Source organism: Cydia fagiglandana, chromosome 5, assembly GCF_963556715.1.
Source record: "Cydia fagiglandana chromosome 5, ilCydFagi1.1, whole genome shotgun sequence".
Lineage (NCBI taxonomy): Eukaryota > Metazoa > Arthropoda > Insecta > Lepidoptera > Tortricidae > Cydia > Cydia fagiglandana.
This window is the reverse complement of record NC_085936.1, coordinates 2146013-2164670: the sequence shown is the minus strand read 5'-3', so window position 1 is coordinate 2164670 and position 18658 is coordinate 2146013. Positions and strand designations below refer to the sequence as shown.

Below are 18658 nucleotides of genomic sequence, written 5' to 3'. Positions count from 1 at the left end.
TCTTACAATAGGGAATATTACGCGAAACTCTGCGTAGGGGCGCCACTACTACAATCCATCACAATCTCGGGCTCTACCGCGAAATAAGAAAATCGAAATTTCGCTATCACTCTTGCATATTCGGCGGAACATTGCAGTATCCCTATTATGAAAGTTAGTTTAGTACCTACTAAAGTAAGAAGGAATGATCGAAGTTGGTAGGTACCTACCTACGTACGTGTTAAAACAAAACCATTTTTTTTGCAGGCGGGTTAAGTAGGTTTAGTAGGCAAGGATAATTTTATTCACAAGAAATATAAGAATCCAATAAGCCAGAAATTATTCGAAGCCCATCGCTTAAATATAAGTAAAGTTCACACGTTTAGATTTCAATTGCGCGATTTAGAACATGTTTGTGTTTAGTTCCTGTATTTACCTTAGGTATACTATATGATTTATATATATTTTAATGATCAGCGGTAAAAACCCTTTCATTGGATAGCTCACTAAATAAGATAGAACGATTTATTTTTCTTAGCACATTTTGTGAATCCTTATTCTACCAAAATAAGACTTGAACGCGTATGTTGCATATATATTTTAAATCGTCTTTCAAAGCTCTTCATTTTGAGGCCCCACTCGATAGGTTTGCAAGATTTTATTTTTCTAAGCATCATGCAATATCATGTATTATGTCCGCCATATTGATTTTATTATGACGTCACATATCCTATGTTAGTTGGGATGACGTAAGGATTCGAATGATATGTCATTTATCTAAATCGGTTTAGGCATTCAGAAGTTATGGTGGAATAAAGAAACTCACATACAAACATGAACCCTGAAAACAATACACTCTTTTTGTTTGGGCAGTCGTGTAAAAACACCAAAATAGTTAAAATCCCTTTATTTTTACCCGACTACGGCAACGCAAAAGGAGGGTTATGATTTTTACCCGACTACGGCAACGCAAAAGGAGGGTTATGATTTTGACCGGTATGTATGTGGGTATGTATGTATGTAGGTATGTTCATTTGTTCCCTCATAACTTCTAAAGTACACATTATAATTTGACAAACGATATGTCATTCGAATTATCTTAATCGTCCGCTGGTTATAGGCTATATGAAGTCACAAAAAAATTAACAAGGCGTCCTCTAGAGGTCATAAAGTCACGAACGAAAAAAATAAAAATAAGTAATGATTACGTGATGTATATCATTTGAAAGAGCTCAGTTAGCACATTTCAAATATATAAATATTGTTAGCTTTTGCGACCGGCTTTGCTTGCATGCACCCGATGAAACATTAATTTATCGGGTAGGTAATTCGAACTACGAATCTACAAGCGCTCTGGATTCTATCCGCTTATTACCCGACTACGGCGATACAAGAAGGTATTTGCAAAATAAATTTGTTTGGCCGCTATAAACATACTGTTTTTTTTAATGACCTGCAATATTTTATAACGTGAATAGGTATAGAAGTCCAGATCAGCCAAAATGTATGAAACAGCCGTACAAGAGACGTAGGAAGCTCGCTGTACGCGTTCCAAAGCCGGGCGCCTTCGGCGCCCTCATACTAGAGGAGTCGGGCGTAGCCTGACGTACGTGGCGCGCTGCAAGCAGTCCAAAGCCAGGCGACTTCGACTTTCTCATACTAAAAGTGTCGACATACGTGACACGCTGGACGCTTACCAAATCCGGGCAAATGCATGAAACAGCCGTACAAAAGACGTGCGGGCACGCTGTACGTGTTCCAAAGCCGGGCGCCTTCGGCGCCCTCATACTCAACGCGTCGGGTGTAGCCCGTCGTCGTACGAGGCGCACTGTATGCGTTCAAAGCCGGGCGCCTTGGGCGCTCTTATACTAAAAGAGTCGGGCGTAGCCCGACGTACGAAGCTCGCTGTACGCGTTCCAAAGCCGGGCGCCGAAGGCGCCCTCATACTAAAAGAGTCGGGCGTAGCCCGACGTACGAAGCTCGCTCTACGCGTTCCAAAGCCGGGCGCCTTTGGCGCCCTTATACTAAAAGAGTCAGGCGTAGCCCGACGTACAAGACACGCTCTACGCGTTCCAAAGCCGGGCGCCTTCGGCGCCCTCATAGTAATAGAGTCGGGCGTAGCCCGACGTAGGAGGCGCACTGTACACGTTCCAAAGCTGGGCGCCGAAAGCGCCTCCATGCCAAAGGATAGCGCAGCCCGATATATGTAGCGCTCTGCGTGTATTTCTGTACTGGGGATGCCCTCGATATAAAGTGACTTCGAATAGGTAGTTAGTAACGAAGTCATGACCCCAAAATTAATTAAATAAAAAATAAGTTCAAAAACTAAAACCCGACTACTGCAAATCGCGCTCTAAAAGTATGAAACAAGATAGAATTCTTATCTGAAGTTATCAAACAGGAAATATTATAAATGTTATAATTTTTTTAATAAAAAAATACAACGTAATATGTATAATTTACTACATTATTTATATTTTTACAGAGATTCAGAGGATAGCTGTGGTCGTATGCCACTTTACCTTAAAGTTTATAATCGTGGCATGCGACCATGCACGGCGATCCTTTGAATATCTCTGTAAATATATCAAAAATGTAATACATTTTATTACGTTGTATTTTTAACCGACTTCCAAATCCCAAAGGAGGAGGTTATCAATTCGGTTGTATGTTTTTTATTTTTTTTTATTTTTTTTGTTTTTATTTTTATTTTTTATGTTTGTTACTCCATATCTCCGTCATTACTGGACCGATTTTGAAAATTATTTTTTTGATTGTATGTATATGCATACAGATTGGTCCCGTTTTTGTCAAAATCCAGTTCTGATGATGGGATCCATGAGGAATCGACGGAACTCCTCAAATCTTAAAGGCATACATATAGTGATTTTTGTGTTTTTATCAACAAATCAAGCATATACATTCAAAAACGTGACATTTGATGAAGTGGAACTGCTGATGATGATCAGAACGGAACTCTTCAACGACGCATAGTTCACCTTTGGCGATTTGTCCTCTTCGTTATGTTTGTTAAGCAAGTTACTAACAGGGTTAAAAAGGGGTTGAAAGTTTGAATCCATTACAAATCTGAGTAGACACACATTTCTTATTGCCTCCCAGGCTTGAAATGCTTAGAATTACTCAAGGAACATATTATGTGATGAAGCTCATAGCTTAATAAAAAAATTTTGGGTCAACTTTATAACTGCTTCCGCTATTACGGAATTACCTGAAATGATATTTTAGTTTCAATAGTGTGAAAAAAATCTTTTCTTATAAATATGTTACATAGCGATTTTTGTTAGAGTCGTAAAAACCGCTAAGCGCCACTTGCACCATCCCACTAACCCGGGGTTAACCGGTTAAACCTGGAGTTTCCATGGTTACCAGTACAATTTGACACTCGGTTAACGGTTTAACATTTGGCGATTTGTCCTCTTCGTTATGTTTGTTAAGCAAGTTTAGTTTTTAAGCCACATTTCTGTCAAGCTCGAGTTCTGATGATGGGATCCATAAGGAATCGAGGGAACTCCTCAAATCTTAAAGGCATACGTATGGAAGTTTTTGTATTTTCATCATAAAATCAAGCATTTACATTAAAAACTGTCGCATTTGATGAAGTGGAACTGCTGATGATGATCAGAACAGAACTCTTCAACGACGCATAGTACATGTTTGGTGATTTCGAATTTCGATTTTGACTTGGACTGGGACCCGGACTCATACCCGGATCCGGTTCGGACCCGGACTCGGACTCGGACTAGGACCCGGACTCGGACCCGGACTCGGACCCGGACTCGGACCCGGACTCGGACCCGGACCCGGACTTGGACCGGGACTCGGACCCGGACTCTGACTCAGAGACCCGGACCTTGACCCGGAAAACTACTATGATACCTAAACTAAATAAACCACTATGATTACCTACCATAAAATGTGGGTATGATGATGCCAAACCCCTCCCGCTCAAACTCCCGTACACCGCACCGCATGCGCCGTTAAGTGGGTTAGGTTAGGTTGGAACTGCGATCCTCACAGAACCGAACAAAAGTGGGTTAGGTTAGGCTAGATAACTACGACCCTTACGGAAACGAAATGCTACTAGAAAGTAGGTACTGGTTTTACCTCTTTTTCTCATAGTGCATAGTGCACATAGTGCACCATCTACCATAATCTTTCACCGGGCCCCATAGAAGTCGGTTTTTTTTTCTTAAAAATTATTTATTAAAAAAATTATAACATTTATAATATTTCCTGTTTGATAACTTCAGATAAGAATTCTATCTTGTTTCATACTTTTTAGAGCGCGATTTGCAGTAGTCGGGTTTTAGTTTTTGAACTTATATCAACTTTGATAGGAACAAGATCACTGTACGCGATAATAATAATATGTGTAACTCAGCTAATTATTATTTTCTAGGACGCAACTCAAAAGCTTCATTTAAAACGTGTGCTTTATAGCCACAACTCAAAAGTGGCTGTATTGCAGGGAATTGTCTGACAATTTATGGTCAAATGCATAAGGCCACTTGTGAGAAAAAGGCTCTTAAAGACCTTTTTTGCTATGGCTCTCGAAATAAGGTCGTAAATTGAACAATTTTGAATACGAATCTGCAATAATCCAGAAAATCAAAAATTTTGAATTGTGGCAGTATAGCAGGCACACGGCGATGTCATCTTGAAACTTAAGTCATTGTCAATAGCAAACTAGGTGACAGCAATGTGTCATCTATTGGGCATTAGCATGTCGAGCACTAAATACTAGTGCGTTTACCTTAGTCGGAAATGTAGGAATAAGAAACAGGCCAAGTAAAAGACATCAACGAGGTACATTTTGCAACACAAGGAAAGCCTACGAGCCCTGGAAACAATATGCGTATGGCACATAATTAAGTTCACACATACACACATACATACAGACACACATACATTTACATATAGCCGTGGGAATTAGTCACAACCGGTACAATGGGAAAATTGCGTATCGCATGTCAAGACGCCTTGGGAGGGCATGGAGTTGGTAAATACCCCGACATTTTAATGTATAATGGTTACAAGTAAAGTTTGAGGTCAGGGGGCCGATTTTTAAAATTCGATCGCATTTCGTGTATTTCGTTCAATAATATCTCCACTACTAGGCATTTAAACTCTACTAATACAATTGAAAACGAGTGGTCAATACCACTAGATTCCCAATTTCTATCGCTCGTATTTCAAAAATTAGCATTTCGCCGTTTTCCACCGATTTCGAGTGACGAAATCGAACGACCGAAATTTAAAAATTGGCCCCCTGGTCATTTAAGTGTATTTCTGTCAAAAACGTTACAGAATTACAGAGCGTATACATACTCTTGTTTAAGATGGCGTAGTGTTTTTAATGCTTTCGCGTACCTATGTGAAATAAAGATTTGCCCTGATTTGGATATTATAACCAACTGAAAAAAATATTATTCAAACTATAACTCTACAGAAAGTCGTGTGAAAAATAAAAAGACAAATATTGATACAATATAAAAATATCAATATGCTATTAGTAATATAATATTAGGTAGGTACCTACCTACATACATTAATATACTTCATTATTACCTCTTTTGTTCGAGTCACACCTATGTCCTACATATATGTCCATTGGCGACAGTAATTGCTTACCATTAGGCGATTCATCTCCTCGTTTGTATCATAAAAAAAACAAGAAAATATTATTTGTCATTTTATGTTGAAACTCAAGGTGTTAACCACAGTAGTGAATGGTATTATCATCTCTAGAAATATATCGCAAGTTTCTCGTGAAGTACCGACGCGGACGCAGCTAGTCGGCGCGATAATGTTAAATAATAATATGCCTTAATGTTACTACTGTTTTATCTGTAGTTTACTATATTGCTCGCCTCTGAGGTAAACTGATATTTATTTATATGACCTCAGGAATGCGTTGTTAAATCTGTTAAGTTTAATTTGGCCCACGGTGTATACCTACTTACCTACTATACAGGGTGGAAAGATAAGTCGGGCCCTGGAGGGAAACTACCTTAAATCCTTAAGCTGGCTCATTTTTCTTAAAGGAGACATTCCTTTATTTTTAAAAAGGTAAACTGATATTTATTTATATGACCTCAGGAATGCGTTGTTAAATCTGTTAAGTTTAATTTGGCCCACGGTGTATACCTACTTACCTACTATACAGGGTGGAAAGATAAGTCGGGCCCTGGAGGGAAACTACCTTAAATCCTTAAGCTGGCTCATTTTTCTTAAAGGAGACATTCCTTTATTTTTAAAAAGCTGCATTCAAGGTATTTTTCTTTTTTTCTTCAATTTGGCTTGTCTAAAAAAATCTTGAGTACTAAATATTAGATTTTATGCGTATTTTGTAATTTTTGTACGACAGACGAGTGTAAGGCCTAATGTTTCTTGGAGAAATGTTATCATTAACATTAACTGTATCGACTAGTATAATAAAATTGCGAGGTTTTATTTTTTGGATTTTTTTGTCGGTTCGAGTCCCGGGCGAGGCAAGCGAGTTTTAGAAAATATTTGAAAGCAGTCTTGTTTCTTTAAAAAAATAAAGGAATGTCTCCTTTAAGTAAAATGAGCCAGCTTAAGGATTTAAGGTAGTTTCCCTCCAGGGCCCGACTTATATTTCCACACTGTATAGTATATACCTATGCGGTCTTTATATTTGCTTAACAGAAAATAATTTAAATTTTCCCTCTAGCGTCCTAAGACCCAGAGTCTTTTTTGCAGTTTTGAATTTGAATCCTTTTTTATTCCATTATGTTCAAAATTCGATTTAAATTTGTTCTTTTTAATGGAACTCGGGACTTAGGAGGTTAGGCATCCGAGCTTATTGTGAGGTACGCTTTTTAGCTAAGTGAGGTAGGCCGACCCACGGAATACATTAAAGAGGTTACCTTATTAAGTACTAATCGTCGTTGGATGGGACACTCTGGCAACACCGATTGTCGTATGTGTGGCGAAGAGGAAGAGACAGTAAGCACCTGTTGTGTGAATATCACGCCCTTGCCAGACAAAGAAGGACTTTGGAGCAGGATATCTGGAACCAAAGGCTTTAGACTTCAGAACGCTACCCATGAGCTGCATCATCCGTAGGGCATGCAGTACCGGTCCCGGTACCAAGAATTTCATTTCCCGGTTCTGGGCATGGCCGGAACCGGGATTCCCGGTTCTTCCCGGTTCTCAGGGCATCTTATGATTATTTTTAAGAAATTGTTTGTGTTAGCGTACAATCTTTATGAATGACTTATTTTCATATAAATAATTGCATAAGAATTAATATATTAATTATTTTATTGTAAACAAACACTTAATTGGCGTTCCAACCTATTTTACGAAACTAACCGGCACACTTTGCCTCCGCCTGGGCCGAGCCACACGGCCGTAGCGTTGTCGATGCACTCAGAACTATGACGGCACGGCCTACCTGCACGAATGTCTACTCTACTAGGTTAGTTTGTTGGGTTATTTGGGTCCCCCGTTTCATAGCACCATTATTAAATGTTATACAGGGTGATCAATCCAAATGGGTCAGTATGGAGAAGTCAGAAACTATAAGAGATAGCCAAATCTGTTCTTAGGAAACATGGCTTCGATTTTAGATTTAATAATAATGGCATTCAATTTTTTTTTAAATCTATCATATGTAACCGGGATTCGAACCTGGTCAATGTTCGAATCCCGTTTATGTATGATAGATAAAAAAAAATTGAATGCCATTATTATTAAATCTAAAATCGAAGCCATGGTTCCTAAGAACAGCTTTCGCTATCTCTCATAGTTTCTGACTTCTCCATACTGACCCATTTGGATTGATCACCCTGTATAATGTCTTGAGCTAAAGTACTAAAACATTACTACTATTGAAATGGGAATAAATAGTCATATGATGAGAACCGGGAAGTACCGGTACCGGGTCTTCAGTACCGGTTCTTTTGACAGTATAAAATTCCCGGGAATTCCCGGGAATATGAGAACCGGGAATTCCCGGGAGCATGCCCTAATCATCCGGCACATGGATAATCATTCTCTTGCCCTTTGCCCATTCACTTGGGATCGGCGCAGCATGTCTTTCTCTACCACACCTCTCTGGCACCCGTCATCTCATCATTCACATGCGTTCGTTTCATATCATCTCTCATGCAGTCCATCCACCTATTCCTCGGTTTTCCTTTTCTCGTACTTCCTTCCACACTAATTTGTACTACCGTTCTCGTCACATGATTTTCTTCCCTCCGGCACATGGATATGGTGGGAAAAGCTCGTGAGTAGTTAACGGATCTTTTCTAGCGTGTAATTTCACAAACGCGGGTAATTTCCGCAAGGGCCCCCGAAAACAATAAGATAAGTACTAGTTCTATGGGCTAACCAATAACTGCGTCTTTTTGTTTTTGTAACATTTCGCAACGGACGCACCTTCGTCGCCCAAACTCAAAGCAGGTCACGCCGCGGTCATAAACCCGTCACGTTCCATTTCTTATCGTTATCAATACTTTCACTTGTTCTTACTTGCCGGTTATCTAATTACCTACATTGGTTACCTGAGTGGTTGGTTATCTTTGTGACCTATTTTTAACTTTTTCTAATAAGAAATATATTCTATGCCTAGGGCCGGGTTCACTGCAATGTGCCTTTGTTAAATTACTTTTACGTTAAATAAAGATTTTTTAAATAAGAAAATTTAAAAGGAAGTTCGGATAATAGTTAAACCTTTTTCGAGTGGTGCGCTCCGCAGTTCCGCGAGTTCGAATGTCAAATTCATCAACTGCGGTGAATTTCCAAATACCTACTTATTTTAATTCTCTTGTGAATTTTACCGTTAATATTTTACCCAAAACGAAGGCACAAAAATAACAGGTGAGTTATACACATTTTATAGTAAGCTTATCTCTTTCGCGTCTTTCCTGTAGACTTCGCAAAGATAAGAATCTAACGCTATTTTTACGCTACCCTCACAGACAGGATACTTATTTCAGTACGTACTCAATTGAGACTTAAATGAGAATAATGACATACACCTGAGACGTTAACGCTTATAAAAGTGACCTATTTCCTAAAATGTGTTTGATCCAGGTTAGGGCTACCTATATCCACTTGCTCCCGCCCAGCGCAAGCGCACAGCGTGTCATAATATTGCGCAATGCTTAAGTGCGTTATACAATCTCATTTACATTTGGAAACTGTCCCAGGGGATACTTAGGCATTGCTTATGATGTGTACCGGATACATGTGCACACGCAAAATGCATAAAGATGTGTCAGTAGTGTCAAAAGTAACTTTTTCTACTCGTGTACTTTTATCTGTCATTTACATAGTCACGAACGAACATATAAGGGCATACATTATTAATACTCCTTAAAAGTCTATAGTCTATTGCCCAAAAAAACACTTGTGTCGTTTTAGAGACATTACGATACGGTAAGCTAGTGCAGGGTAGCAGGTGCCACATACCGGTACATTGCTACCAACGTGACAAACGATTGAATGCATACGGTTTTTATTAAAAAAGAAACAAATTTGTACTGAGTTCATTGCTACCAACATAATAAAAAATACTTTTATACCCTACAGCACCACGACCCTGGTGCGGTAGTGTGTAACGGCTTTAAAAAAAACAACCATAGACATTACTCGTATGTTTCTCGTTTCCCGCCCGGGATTTTTTTCGTTTCCCGGGATTTTTCTTGTTCTTTGAGCACTTTGCGTTACTATTTGTTTTGCGTTCATAAAAAGTGTTGAAAATGGACAAAGAGGACAACATTGTTTCTACACCTGAAGAAATATCCGCTGCAGCACAAGCAGCGACCGAAAATTTGTTGCCTAACTACTAAATCGCAGCACCTATACGACAAATCTTATGAGAAGTTCATGGCGTGGAGATTGGAGCACAAAACTTCGTCATTCTCTGAAAACGTCTTTGGTGTATTTTCAAAGACTAATTGGAAGCACCGGATCAGATTTATCTTTTAAGCAAGGTTGGTATATGTTACAAAAAATTTTGATATAGGGTACACAGGACAACGGAGCTATATTTATGTCCATTTTATATTTTTGCATTGAAACTGAATATTATTTAATTCTCCTTTTTCTTGTTACAGGTTGCAGTAATATTTGGTATTATGGGTGCTTGTCGCAGACAAGAGTTACATACATATAGTAATACCTACTATCCAAAATTTACATTGACATTTTCAAAAATAAAATTTTGTTTATATTTTTTTGTATTTTATTTAATATTGCCTACTCATAGAAAAAGCATTGTATGCAACGTTGTATAAGTAGTCAAAAAATGCTCATGGCGTCTTTATTAACAATGTTCGCCTTCGGCTCACATTGTTACCCACGCCACTCACATTTTTTACCCCTCTTATAAAACTGTTGCATAAAATACTATTTTTTGTATGAAGAAACTTCACATTTTACACTGACATAGGGCCCGATTCGGATTATGAAATAGACATCTTTTAGATATCTTTTAGACATCACCAAGATACGATAACGATATGTTTAAGATCTGACCTGTCAAATTTGACATTTGCGCGATTCTGGGGATACTCTTGAACGATTCCCACAGGATATGACTTAGAGATCCAATTGGCATCTAATAGATATCTTACTCTATCTAACGTAAAAGTGGCATTGGTTGCCCGAATTGCGCTGCAAAAGAGAACTAGTTAATATCTAAACTATAACGTATCTAGAATGGATCTAGTACGTGTCGTCTCTTGTGAATATCTTGAAGTTCGAATACGGCAGATAGGTAGATACCTATGTCAATCCATACCGTTTCTAGATCTATTAACTGACGTTTGAGTTCGAATCGGGCCATATGTACGAGTACCTACATATCGAAATTTTCAGGAAAATTTAATTAACAATTAAAGGAACGTTCATTTTGGGAAGGGAGAGTTCAACCCCCATTGTATGTATTTATTGTATATATGTCGGCGGCCGATCGTAAGATCAGTCAGATAGTAATGTTCCTGTGTAATGTTTTGACGATATTCACATTAAACCAATATATAGGCAGGATAGGTTCGTTAGGTTGCTTCAGATGCCCGAAGGGCAAACTACCCAGAAATAGGAGCCCCGCGTAGCGGGGCTCCGTCGACTCAGGGAACGAGTCAAAGATTTTCACGTTTCACGATATGCCTAGGAATTTCACGATATGCCTGGTCTTACGATCGGCCGCCGACATATTCATGTAAATTCGCAATTTTGGAAACTTTCCGGTGGCACATCAGCACATCACTCCAGTGACATGAGTTGTTAATATGTCGTGAGTTCCACGCTGTTACTTGTTTTGTTACTAAGCCGATTTTGATGAACGAAGTATGAATCGATTTGTCTTTACGGTCCAACCAACCAATTTAAACGGCCTCGTAAAGTGACATTCCATTTCCAACTGCAGCTGCAATACTGTTCATTTTACTATGGACACGCGTCGCTGTCACTGTCAATTTCCATAGTAAAATGAACAGTATTGCAGCTGCAGTTGGAAATGGAATGTCACTCTTAGCCTAGTCGGCAGTGACCCTGCCTACGAAGCAGGAGGTCCCGGGTTCGAATCCTGGTTAGGGCATTTATTTGTGTGTTTATCACAAATATTTGTTCCTGCGTTATGGATGCTTTCTATTTATATAAGTATTTATAAGTACAGCATTATATATTATATATATCGTCCGCTAGTACCCACAACACAAGCCTTATTGAGCTTACCGTGGGACTAGATTGATCTGCGTAAAATTGTCCAATAATATTTATTTATTATTTATTTAATTTCAACCAATTTCCAAAAAAAAGAATTAGTCGACCCTAATTTTAAATCTTTAGTTGTGTTTAATTTTTCGAACGTTTTACTTGTTACAATGATAAAATTAGGTATAAACTGTTATGTGAAGTCGATTTTTATACATTTTTTAAGCTGTTTGTTTCCTATAGGACAAACACAAGGTTATTTTAATCAACATCTTCAGTTCAATAATTATTTTAAACCTGTCGCCATAAGATTTCTAAGCTCACCCAACTTATTCCTTATTCAAGTACGAGAATCTACTTTTAAAATGGGTTAATAACTGTAGCCTCTAGCCTCCCAGAGTCCTATATAAAGGTCTCCTGTTCCATTCTAATTAGAACTTTGTGTTGACAAAATAAAATTTCATTTTGCTTGGCAAAGTTTGACGTATGGGCCGCTAGAGGATAGTGATCGGTAACAAGTTTAAATTTCATGGCAGCGTGGTCAAGTTAAAGTAAAGGAAAGTAACAATTTTGAAGCAGGACAACAATAATAATTAAGGTTCATATAAAGGTTAATATCTGGGAGACCGAACTTTGCTAGGAAAACATATGAAAACTCAAAAATGCACGTTTTCCCAGAGATAAGACCTAGCTAGATTTATCGCGCCCGAATGCCCCTTGAAGCAAATTAATAAATTAAAAAGATAATAAACAAGAATTGCTCGTTTAAAGGTATTAGGTTAGGTAATCTTTTATAATTAATAATTTTAGCTATTTACTTTACAGATTCCCTTAACAACGCTGCCATGAAATTAAAACGCTGTTACCGATCATTACTAAAGAGCCCGTAAAACTTATTCCACAGTAATCAAAACCCATGAAATTAATTTAAGGTACCAATTAACAGGTTTATTAAGCACAATGCCGTGGATATACTGGTAATTAATAATTACCACGCTTTATGTTCTATTATATTACGGTGGTACATTGTTATCATTTTCAATGTCAGTTCCGATAAATATTTTTACTTGTAAGTTAATTTAGGTAATTGTAAGATAAATATTTTAAGTTTTGAGTAGGTAAGTCTAGGTTGTAAGTCGCTGACTGTGCAAGTTGCGGAAAGTTTCCTAAAAGTCAGGAAAGTTCTAGAAAATATCAGGAATATTTTACAGGAAACAAGGGAAACATAAGGTTATTCAGCGTATTTTTGTAACTTTCACTGTGGAGATGGAAAATTTCATTCCCGTACAAAAATACGAGAAGTATCCGATGTTTTTGGCAATTTTGGAAAATTTTAGACGGCTCATCAGTCGTATACTGGTTAATCCTTGTGTTAAACATAGCACTTTGCGTAAATTACCTACGCTTTTTGATTTTAGTTTAATTGACAATTTCCAAATTAAACTTAAGTAGATAGTTGGTATATTACGGAGTTGAATGGCCTACTAATGCTTATGTAGCTATAAGGTGGTCTTTTAAATATTTTGTTTTTCCTTTTCCCATGTCAAAATCCTCTTACTTTTAATCGCAAAATTAATTATTTGTATAAATATTCGAAAAAACCTCTTCAGTTACTTTTAAATTTCAGTAAACATCAAAATAAAAGAAATTAAAATCTATATTTTCATCTGAATCGCAGGTCTACGCAGTCCTTTTATGTTTCCCCTTAGTTTTAATCTTTTTTAGTCTACAACAAAGTAATTAAAGTACACATTTCGCAGCATACGACTCATATTAATTATTAAGTGTAGTTAAATCAGACCATGAAGCCAAAAAAATACATCGATTTTCATAAATACGCACTTTATATGCCTCTCTGTTTATTAAAACGCATAGCGAATCTCAAACGATTGACGACCCTCAAAACCCCAAAGCTAATCATAATCATTTCGCACACTTAACCCCCAATTTATCGCCCTGTCACACTTGATTAGCTTAAACAATTATATCGTTACCTAGTCCTTCTACCAACCAACCCGCTTCACACGCTCAGTTGCCTTCGCGACACCATCACAGTACCACGCGAACATGGCGGGTGCAGAACTTTGTTTATTTATTGTACTAATACTTCAAGTTAAAGGGGATCCGGATCCTCAGTTAGACTTACCACCGATACCCCAAGTTTCGACGCAGAGGAATTTTGGATACGGTCTCCTCTCAAGCACGCCAAATAATTTCCAGTATAGTACTCCCCGACCTGTTTCGAGCACTCCAGGAGTATTTCCAGTGTCTTCCACCCCTTATAATACGGGGATTAGTCCTGATATTAATAATAATGGATATCCTAGTCTGGATTACGGGAATAGAAGGAATCCGAGCTCAACTGGACGTCCTTATGACAATGACGATAGGATAGATGTGAATAATGATCCAAATTTTAGAAGGAACGATCCAGGCTTCGCTCGGAATGACCCTAATTTTGTTGGAGCGAATCCTTACGACATAAGAGGGAACGGGATAGATGATAGGTTGGAGAGAGTGAATTTACAGCAAGTGAGGGAGTTTCTGGCTCAGGCGGATGAGCAGGCGTCGAAGGAGTGCACTAATAATGTGGCTGCCCAGTGGAACTTTGAGACTGAAGTTACTGATGCTACCCAACATGCTGCGGTGAGTACCTTTTATCTTCTATATAACCTCGATTAGCTAGTAATCGTTTGTCTTTATCTGTTATTTTGACTTATGTATTTGTAAAACAGGGAAAAAACATAAGTTAACTAAATCAAGCCCGTAAAATTTTATGACTAAGGGGGTGAATATACACTGACAGACAACGCACAGCTTAAACCGTTGAAGATGGAACATAAAAGATACATTCATCATCATCACCTGCATTAATAACTGGCCGGAAGCTCAATAACGAGAGTCGTGGAAATCAAGGGGAGTGGCTTTTCTCCAGTAGTGGGACACTATGACAGGCTATTAAAAATAAACACCAAATAAATATTGTAGAGCTCCAATAAAAAATATTTTACAGTACATATGGTCCTATTTTTCCGCACTAGTGCGTAAAATAGCACTTTTCGTGCGATGTCAAAAGTTTAAAGGGCCATATGTACTGTAAAACGTTGTACGATACACGTGCGAATAGGTAATTCGCAACTCGTGTCGATTTAAAACACTCCCTTCGGTCGTCTTTTAATTTATCGCCACTCGTTTCGTGGCGTCGTTCCTCTTTTTCGCACTTGTATCGTAAATAACTATTACTTGATATGAACCTCAAGGGAGGTGGAAAACAGTAGTTTTTCATGACTTTTCGCGGATATAGTCACAAGTAGTTAGTAAAGTTAATAAAACAATGAACTCAATTGATATCATGTGAAATTTACTCATGAGATAGCATTTGAGTGGCATGCGACTATGGAAAAAGTTTATGGTTTTTGTAAAATTAAGAATTAGTTAAACAATAGGCACCGTGACTCAAACTAAGTTTTCTGAACGCATTATGCAAATCGTTCATATTTAAACATGTAAAAATTACACTTCGGGGGTTATTGCAATATTTGAAATTTGTTGGTTAGCATCTTTCGTTCGTCTTATTTCTAAGTATATTTACTTTTGTTACCATTTGCGAATTTTCTATTGTAACTTAACATATAATAGAAATTTCGCAAATACGCCATAAACTACAAAAACTTCTGTATGAATAATTACCCGCGAACATCCCTCTTAAAGCTTAGTTTACGAACTTAACTACTTAAATTTAAATAGGCTCAGGAGACAAACGAAATGCTAGTTCCATGATCTAACAGCAATACTCAACTGATCATATGTCGACCTTATGTCTTAGGAATAAGGTTTACAAATCGTCAGTTAACTGACAACGTCATTCACAGATAGTAGTCATTAAACTAACGACGTTTTGTTTTCGCGATTATCATCGTATAAACAATACTCGTATGAAAATGACGTGATTTTAATGTAGGCCTGAGAACCGTCTCCCGAGTTACCTACCTCTGGATTCCTGCTTAAAAGTACCTACTAAGAGCTATATTAGAAATATGAAGCAAGCTGTTTTAAGACGTTTGTAGTCCAGGGGTCGGCAAACTTTTGAGAAAAGATAATTGCAGTAGAAATCACCAGTTTTAGCTCAATGGACCGTAAATGTTATTTTCAGTGACGTAAGAGCTCTCAATAGTTAATTTTATAAGTGACTTAAATAGCCGTAATTGTACATCGAAAGAGCCGCATGCGCATTGCGCACCCCTGTTGCAATCTTAATAGAAGTGCAGTACATAACTGTATAGAGCCAAAGACATATGTAACTTCGTATAGATATAAAAAACGTGACTCGGAAATCAAGAAAAAGTCATTCTCGGATAGATGCCGCACACACTTTTAGCCTATGGTTGGCTAGATGGCGTGACGACACCGTTTCATATTTAACAATTTTAACATTTAGATATGAGTGAATGGACATGGATCAAAATGATAAAATCATTTATGCATATAGATTCATTTTTTTGATAATTTTATACGTGTTTATTTTGAGTTATAATCGTGTGTCGATAGATGGCAGTAAATTTACAGTGACTACAACATTTACTTTGACAGGACCCCTCTATACTATCCTTTTTGCCACTATCATTTAGCTCAACTTGCACCCACATAAACTAGTAAGAAAGCACAGCATGTTAACTTACGGCTCGATTCGGAAAATGAATTAGATTTCTGGGTCAAACAGATCACTGTGTTACGTTCTTTCCTGTAGACATACACAAGAGTTAAGGGCTGTAAAGCTTAATTTTCTTATTTAACCCTTACCTACGTAAAAAGGTCCTCCTTTTATTTACAGAACTATGATGAAATCATTACTTACATGCCCACAAGCTGTTAACTATTGCCCACAGGAGAGAAAACTAGCGTGTTCGCGCGAACTGTACATTTTTATCTCCTGTGGGCAATAGTTAACAGCTTGTGGGCATGTAAATAATGATTTTATCATAGCTCTGTAAATAAAATGAGGACCTTTTTACGTGGGTAAGGGTTAAATAAGAAAATTAAGCTTTATAGCCCTTAACTCTTGTGTATGTCTACAGGAAAGAACGTAACACAGTGATCTGTTTGACCCTTCTACTAGACTTCAACAAGTTACGATATGGATAATTTAAAGATATTTGTAAGATAGATATGTCAAATTTGACGTTTCCGCGATTCTGGAGGTCCTCTTGAACGATTTTGACAAGTTAGTTATGACTTAGATATCCAAGTCACATCTAGTCGATATCTAATGTAGATCTAGTTGATCTCTAAATCGTCTCTAGATCTTGTGATTGTCTCGAAATCCGAATAGGCCTGTTATTATCCCAGCCATACATTTAACCATACAAAGTTGCGTTTATGGAAAGTTTCCGGGTCTCTCCCACGGCACAATGGTCGATATCACCCGTTTCCTCTGTCTTCACCAGTTTTTCTGATAAGAAAGCCGAGGGCCACGAACCAGGTTCGACGTGTTGCCTCTCTGTCGCACTTGTAAATTCACACGTAAGTGTGACAAGGAGGCAATACGTCGAACGTGGTTCGCGGTAGGCCTTCTGTATCGTTACACTTTAACACAGAAAGCCAAATCGTAGACTAAAGACGCCAACTTTAAAAGAGACACTTTGAAGAGATTTCAACTTTAGCAGATAATACATAAGGTTGAAAATCCATTAACTCAGCCAAAGAGAGATAAGAGGATTGTGAAGTTAGTCGAAAAAAATCTTAGTAAAAGGTATCTTAGTACAAGACGCTTACACCATTATTATACAGGGCTCAGTCAGATTACAATTTTTTTCGACGTAAGTGCCTTTAACATAAGATCTATTTTCCCTTGAATCGACTGAGGTTCTATATGTCATTTACGTCTTTATGAATAAGACGGTAGAGTGTCTTATTGTCTAATGTAATTGCTAATGCGTTTCTAGTTAATACTTTAATGTCGTACCATTTCTTTGTCTTGTAAAGTGAACTTTATGCTATTTGAAATAAGGTTGTTAATCATGATTGGTTTAGTTAAAACACGAGATTTGAACAAGCTTTTAAATGAGATTTCATAAAATAGTATTTGTTTTAATTACAACTTTATTACAAAGTAAAAGAGTCTATTTTAGATAAAGATGACACAAATGGAGTAATTACTTAGGAATGAACTTTTCTCGCGATTGTGATAGACTTTACGTTCACACTTATTTAAACTATAATTATTCCGAGATAGTTAATGGTATACATATTGTTGTTGTAATGGAACTTGCAAAAACCTAAAGAAATAGCCTACTTTAACGCGAATTGCCTTACTTATATTACCTGTGAGGTATATTAGATTAATTAGCTACGAGATGAAAATGAATGTTGTTTTCATCGATATGACATCGTGATTTGTATACAATTCTGTTGTGTCAAAATAAAGATTAAAAATACAATAGCCGGAATTAAGGATAAACAATTGATAATCAGTTCTAATTAAAACATTATTCCGACCTACAAACATAAAAACTAAAGGTCACCTTACAAAAAAAAGACAAATCAGTCGTGTCATATTTATGTACATACATGGATTATAGTTCCCACGCCACGGATAGTAAGAAACAAATTAATATAGATAAAGATCTGCGCGTAATCATGCAGATATATACAGGCCAATTCGAACGTACTGACATCGAACCGATATTGGAATCATATCAGATGGCCTACCGCGAACCACGTTCGACGTGTTGCCTCTCTGTTCCACTTGTAAATTCGAACGTAATTGTGACAGGAAGGCAACACGTCGAACGTGGTTCGCGGTAGGCCCTCAGTTAGCTGTCATTCGCGCGGGCGCCTCGAGCGTCTTAGACGGAGAGCTAGCTTCGAAAATAGGTTTGCAATTTATAGAGCAACAAAATCCTTCTAGTAAGTGTACCATATTATCATTATTAATTAATTCGGGCACCTGGCAGCTGTTCAGCGGTGG

The 18658-nt window shown here is 37.7% G+C and overlaps 1 protein-coding gene across 1 annotated transcript in view; it reads left to right on the top strand.

The window, feature by feature from the left end:
- The first annotated feature begins 13710 nt into the window (after positions 1–13710).
- The window catches only part of LOC134664276 (angiotensin-converting enzyme), a 206487-nt gene continuing 201539 nt past the window's right edge, over positions 13711–18658 (top strand). The window contains exon 1 of the mRNA XM_063520829.1: positions 13711–14337. Coding sequence (XP_063376899.1) covers positions 13759–14337 — 579 coding nt within the window. The 5' untranslated portion in view covers positions 13711–13758. The remainder of the gene's footprint in view (positions 14338–18658) is intronic.